Here is a 7159-nt window from a genome sequence, read left to right on the forward strand (position 1 = left end):
ATAATGTGCAGTTTGAGTGCATTCCCAATCAAGATCTTAATGAGCTATCTAAATGGAGGTTTATCAGCTGGCCTGTAAAGTTTACCTGCAAAAGTAAGGTGCTAGAGAAGGCAAGGAAAAAAGAATATGTTGGAATATTTTAAATTAGATTTTTGTTTTTTAATAAAGTGGTTTGCTAACCTCTTTTTGTCAAAAAATCACACACCCTCAGACTTGAATGGAAATTAAACAGACACTTGTTGCCATTTCACTTTAAACTTTTTTGGGAAAATAAACCATTTCTACCCTTTCATACTTAAGCAGTTTAATTTGGCAATTCTCCCTTCTCTAATTCAGGGAGACGCCTTCTGTCATCCCCATCACAGGGAGGGGGCGGAGCATTCTCTGAGAATCTTGGAAGTGAGCTGTGCCTGGCCAGTCTTGGGGGAGGAGCTGCATTTCACCAGTCTGCAGCTGACAAGAAGCTTCAAGGTAATGGCTGTGTGAAGGCTAGTTATTTTCCAGGGACTTCTCAGGATGCTAGAGTAAAGATGAGGAAAATAGGAAGGGTGGTCTTAGAGTGGTGGGAAGGGTGTGTGCTTTTGAGAGAATTGCTGATGTTTTGAAGGAATTGATCCTTTGGAAATTTTTTATCTCCCAATGCTTTGTAAGTACACAGTAAGAGAAGGGGTGATCAGATTACAGCCTCTATATTAAGGCTTTTCTGTGCAGCATGGCCGTTCATGCTAACTTATTGACTTGGCATCCCATGTTTATATTGTCAGACATTCTGTTACTCTTTGACTTTTTAAGCATTTATTAATTTACACACAAAAAATGATAGATAAAAATATTTGACAGCTTGGGGGAAAATACTGTAAATCGATTGCCATAGAGAAAGATTATGTATGTGTCATCTGCACATGAGTATGGAAAGGGGAACATGTATGTAGTTGTGTGAAGCCATTTGTACAACACACCCATGCATGTATATATGTGTGGTTAGAAGAAAATTTGGGAGAAAATAAACTGCTATGTTAACATTTCTGGGTGGTCAGGTTATTATTTGAATGTTATTTTGTAGTCTGTTTCAGCATCTTTAGAGTAGATTTCCCCATGATTATTTTTATAAACATGAAAGAAAAATAAAGCAGAAACAACATACCCATTTTGTTTCAAACACATAAGAATTCATAGACACATGCAGGCATGCAAACATACCTTGTTTTTTGCCGATAGTGGAAATTTTCCTAGACCTGATCAAACATGTAACCTGGCTGCTGTGTCAGCTACAGTCCTGCATGTGACCTCCTTGCAACTCATTCTTCCAGACCACAGGTATGGCTGTGGTTAGCAGGGCTGTGGTCTGACAGTGAGATAGAGTGGTTTGTTTCTATAAGCACTTCTTAAAATGATTATCCAGCTTGGTGCAATCATACAATAGAATAGTATGTATCTGGAGAATAGAAACATGAACTTCTACAGCTAGTGATTTGAAATGTCTGAGAAATAGGATGGAGCAAGCAAAGCAATTTATGGCATAGCATTTATCATATGATCTCTCTTAAAATAAAATATGTATGTTTAGTGACATATTTATACTACTACTGGACTTGCCACAAGTCTGGAAAAACATGTCTGCCACAGTATTAATGGGATTATTTGTGTGGTTGGAGAGACAGGCTCTCTATTTAAAATACTGTTACTATATATTCATTTATTTGGTTTATATCATCAGGGAAAATATTGACATAAAATGTTGCAAATGTGGGGAAAACCTCATTTAAAGTAATTCATAAAAAATCATGTGGAAAATACTTTTTTGTGTGGAATGATGTTCAAACTCTTCTCTTAATTGAGATCTGACATTTGTTTGAAGTAATATGCATTAATTTATATATGTAAAAAATTCTGGAAAGATAGAAAATATTCCTAGTGAATATTTGTATAGAGCTGTACTTTATTTTGCATATATCTTTTTGTATCTTTTCAATTTTTAATAAGCTTCTGGATGTTTTTATAACCAGAAATATTGTAGTTGAAGACATTATAACCCTGTTATAATCCTACACAACAAAATCCTTGAGCCTAGAACAAAAAATTATAGAAGCCTGGGACAGCTCCTAGCTGGCTAAATGTAGTTCCCACCCTTCTCTCTTGAGAAGGATCTGATAGTGATTGAGGCCAAATCTGAACTTCTTGGGGAGGCTGCAGTTCTGGTTTTGGTCACAAGATGGCACTTGCCAGGTTTCCTGAATTTCTCCAGACGACCATTTTTATGAAGTAGGGAAACAAAGCAATGAAACATATTTTGTATTTGTGAACTATGAGACAGCATATCAAGTGTAATTAAAATTCTGTTGAAAAAATTATATACTTAAAGAAGGAAAAATCCACATAATGATCGATGTAAGGATTTAAACAAAGGTCTACAGTCTGGCTCATAGTAGACATGGGGTAATTGTTACTTCCTTTCCGTCTTGTCCCCACCTCACAGTTTTCCTGAGAGCAATTATTTCAACATGAACTAAATAGCATAACAGTATTACAGAGAGAGAATTTAAAATAAGAAGAACAAGAAGGAAAAGAAACATGATATCTAAATTGCAGATGAGATTTTATCTTAGTGTAGAGTCCCGCTGCCCTAGGTATAACATTAGGGGCACCAAAGTCCCACAGTATCTAATAACATAGAGTCCCTGACACACCACCTCTGTCAGTGTGTACACAAATTTATTCCTTAATATTCATGTGCAATAATAAGGGCGTGTTCTTGAATTTGAGATATTATAAAACCATTTCTCTACTTCTCATCCCCTGCATTACATTATATTGCATTTTTCTCCTCACCAAACATTGTTCTTTCTTTTACCTCTTCTCTGTTTGCAACTGCTCACTTCTGCTTTGACAAAACAATTTTTGCTGATACTTTTCTTCTTTTCCTTTTCCCTGTTCTAGTTTTCTCCATATTGTCCCATTCAAACCACGTGTTCACGCATCCTTGGGAAACTTAGCTGGAGAAGAACAGGCCACACAAGCTGTATACCCTTTGTAGTTCTAAGACAAAAGAGGCTTTGATCAGAGTAGTAGAACTGTAGAAACTGCCTTAGCAGTGTCAAGAATAGTCAGACACCTCAAGTTCTGATAGTAACCTCTTGGCACACATATCTAAATCATAATGGATGCTGAATATGTCCTGTGCAATTGGAAAGACCAGTTATGGCCAGCAAAAGTTTTGTCTAGATCTGAGATGTCATCAGACAGTAAGAGAAAAAAGACATTTTCCCTAGAAGTTCAAATACTCTCACTGGATGAAAAAATTAATGTGGAAAGCACAGAAACAAAGATTCTAAATAAATCTCAAATTGAAACCATTGCCTCCTCACTAGCAGCACAGTCAGAAGTCAGTGATCCACCTAGAAAGGAAACAGCCTATGAAAGGTCACTAAAAGTGGCACTGGATATTCTGAATGAAAGAACAAATTTGAGTCAAGCAAGCAATTCAGATGAAGAAGCAACCACTACTCTGTCTCAAAATGATCCACAAAAGCTTTCTGATTCACCCCCTCGTAAAAAGTATCGGAAACATGAAGGAGATGGAGACGACTTATCAAAGTGTCTTGAGGAAAGTGAAAATGCAACATCCCTGTTAGTAGCTAATTTAGAGAATAATGATTCCCTGTGTGATGATAAATCACAGGTGCGTGCAACCATTGATAATCTCACAAGTGAAATGGAAACAAAGTCATCAGAAAACTCCGGCTGGTACGAAACTTTTCCTTCACTTTCAGAAGATGAGGATGAAAAGGAAAGCAAGAAAAAGATTGATATCTCAGCAGTTATGCCTCTGTATTCCACAATCAAAGAAGAAGATGTATGCGTTAAAGACGAAAAGTTCACTCCAACTTGGCCGTCAGACACCTTCATTGTGCCCAAAGTTGAGAAAGAGGAGGCAAAGGATATTGGCCCAGAGACTCTGGCTGTTTCCTCTGAATGCCCTACTTTCTCAGAGAATATTGAAGACCCTGGAGAGGGTCCCTCAAATCCATGCTCAAGTACCAGCCAGAATCAACCTGTGGAATCAGAAGCAGGTGCTGCAGCATCCCCCAGGCGTTGTTCATGGGAATGTCAGGTTTCACGTAGTGCCTCTAACCGTGTCCTGGATTATTCACTCCTTCTTATGAATAATGAAACAAATCTTCAGAGACTGGATTTTGAAGAACTTGGGGAAGAACTTCAAGCTTCTGATAAGTCAGCACAGCTAAATCCTATTGATACTTCCATATTAGATGACAACGAGGAAGATGAAGAACTTCCACGCTTTGTTTTTAATTATGAGCCTCGTTCATTTGAAACAGGAATGATAGTCTGGTTTAAATATCAAAAATATCCATTTTGGCCAGCAGTGGTGAAAAGCATCAGGCGAAAAGAGAGAAAGGCAAGTGTGCTTTTTGTTGAGGTAAGCATGAATCCTGAAAAGAGAGGCATTAGGGTGCCTTTTAGAAGATTAAAGAAATTTGATTGTAAAGAGAAACAAGCACTAGTGGAGAAAGCCAGGGAGGAATACAGTGAAAGTATTGACTGGTGCATCTCGCTGATTTGTGACTACAGAGTTAGACTAGGTTGTGGTTCTTTTGCAGGCTCTTTCCTTGAGTATTATGCTGCTGATATTAGTTATCCACTTAGGAAAGTAATCAAACAGGACACCTTTAGGAACTTATTTCCAAAGCTGCATAATGAGAATTCTGGGGAACAGATGGTTGTGACTTCCCAGACCAAGAAAATGTCCTTCCAGAAAATTCTTCCTGACCGAATGAAGGCTGCTCGGGACCGAGCCAACAAGAACCTAGTGGACTTCATTGTGAATGCAAAGGGAACAGAGAACCATCTTCTAGCCATTTTAAAAGGCACGAAAGGGTCCAGGTGGCTGAAGTCGTTTTTGAATGCAAATAGGTTCTCTCCCTGTATTGAAACATACTTTGAGGATGAAGATCAGTTGGATGAGGTGGTGAAATATTTACAAGAAGTCTACAAACAAATAGATGAAAAGATGCTGACTCTGATAAGAGATGATAAAATTAAATTTATCCTGGAAGTTCTTCTGCCAGAAGCAATCATTTGTTCAATTTCTGCTGTTGATGGATTAGATTACAAGGCAGCTGAAGCAAAGTATCTAAAGGGACCATCCCTAGGATATAGGGAAAGAGAATTATTTGATGCAAAAATCTTATTTGAAAAGAGACGGAAACCATTAACAAATGAAGCTCAATAAATCTCTTGAGAGTCCAAACCGTAACGGGAAACTTTCATAGATATTAACTTCAAAAAGTCACTGAACAATTCTAACATATATTTTCCAGAAACGGGAGAGTTTGAGTACTGTGTTCACTTTTTTTTTTGCCATCTCTAGGATTTGCAAATATTACTACATTTTTGCTTCCTTTTCTTACACTTCTTCAGAGTCAGTTTTATTAACATATATCAGCAGTTTTCCTTTCCTGTACATTTTTAGAATGCATAATTCCTAAATTATTTTTAAGGGAAAGTACTGTTTTGTTTTTTGACATTTTTTTGTGTCTCTGCTGTATAGTTAAATACAGTGTGCACAATCATTTTAATATTAAAATTGCACTGGTGTTAGATATTAAGGGAGAGAATGAAAAAAAGTCAAAAGAACATCACTTATATATTTTTTGCTTAATTTTTATAAAATATTAGGTTTTGTCTTAAGATAGTTGAATTATTTTTCCTGCCATGCCTATTTATTTTTGGAAAAAAATAACTCTGAGACATGGAACCAAAGATAGAGAGATGCTTTGCTATATATTATAACTAATTGCACTTGCTTTTGCAAGAAAACAGTCCGGAATTCAAAAATAAAGTAAATAGATTACCCGCATGCAATCTATATGTGTGTGAATAACATCTCAGCATGCAGAAAATAATTTTGGCAGCCTTGAACAGGATTGTTCATTTTATGTTTCCCTGAAATTCCATTTTTGAGGGTGTCTGTTATTCAATAGCTGAAGGGTTTCTTAAAACAGGCTTTTGGCTGTCTTCATTACTAACAGTGACTATATCTTAATATAGCCTTCTGACCACATGTGGAAGGCACCTAGAGTCATTGTATTCACAGTCTGACTACTCTAGATTAGTGAGTCTAAGCTAATTGCTTAAGAGCCCATCTAGTTTGATATAAACTATAGAAAATGCAAGCACTTTGTTCTGAGTCTTGTATCTCTGAATACATAGTCATTTGTTTCAAACCAAGCAATCTTTATCATCTGGCTTTTTCGTGAAATAGTTCAAATTGGTTCCAATACTATAAATGCCAACTGGTAAATCATTCTTGGCTACTAGAAAGAGTAGATGGAGCAGAATCTGTGAATCTGGAAATGAGTCACAGAAAAGGCCTCCATTTGGCCAAAGTTGACAATTATCTGAATATGTTTTAAAATAAACAACTAAAAGTTAATGTTTGAAGCCAATGAAGTGTTGATTTTAACTTGAAACAAGACTTCAGTGAGAATAAATGTTAGGAGAGCTACTTTATTTTAAAACCTTGACATAAAAATAAATGCTAAAGGCTTAACATGAACCTGTCTGCATTTTTACTGAGTGAGACAAGTGTCACTCTTGGGTTTTTGTTATGTGTACACATGGCCACATGTTTATGTAAAATTTGCAAATGTTTGATGTTTTGACTGCAATAAAGCTATTATATCTTTCACTTTTGGATGGTCACTTTGTCATACTTCAGATTGTGCAGCTCCATAAGTGGTGTTTCTGTGAAAAAAATATATATACACACACATATATATTATAATTTGTCTGAAATTTTTGCCTGTTGTGGTCATAAGTTTAACACTTGTTATATGTTATCATTTTAAATAAATATTCATTTTCATGATTGATTTTGTATTATTTTAAAAGAAAGCCTTCTAAATTGTATAAGCTTCAGATTCCACAGAACCTTATTTGGACCCTGCCTGACAAAGACCAAGTCTCCTTGGGCGTACAGCCTATACCAACCCACATAGCTTCCTCATGATCCTGAGACGTATTTGACAACAGACATCACCACATTCTATGTGGATCTTATACCCTGGGAAAACACTATTTACTCTATAAAATTGTGTTCCTTTGATTCCAATCTTGCCCACCTTCGGTTTTCTCAGTG

The 7159-nt window shown here is 36.4% G+C and overlaps 1 protein-coding gene across 1 annotated transcript; it reads left to right on the forward strand.

Annotated features, from left to right (window-relative positions):
* Positions 1 to 3157: 3157 nt before the first annotated feature.
* On the forward strand, positions 3158 to 6867 carry PWWP3B (PWWP domain containing 3B). The gene has a single exon (XM_008697225.2). The coding sequence runs from the start codon at positions 3158 to 3160 to the stop codon at positions 5249 to 5251; it is 2094 nt and encodes a 697-aa protein (XP_008695447.2). The 3' UTR covers positions 5252 to 6867.
* The last annotated feature ends 292 nt before the right edge of the window (positions 6868 to 7159 follow it).

This window comes from Ursus maritimus (genome assembly GCF_017311325.1).
Source record: "Ursus maritimus isolate PB19 chromosome X unlocalized genomic scaffold, ASM1731132v1 scaffold_X1, whole genome shotgun sequence".
NCBI lineage: Eukaryota > Metazoa > Chordata > Mammalia > Carnivora > Ursidae > Ursus > Ursus maritimus.

Bases quoted from the DNA above. Each gene is read 5' to 3' on its own strand.
- PWWP3B (XM_008697225.2), top strand. From the start codon at position 3,158: ATGGATGCTGAATATGTCCTGTGCAATTGGAAAGACCAGTTATGGCCA.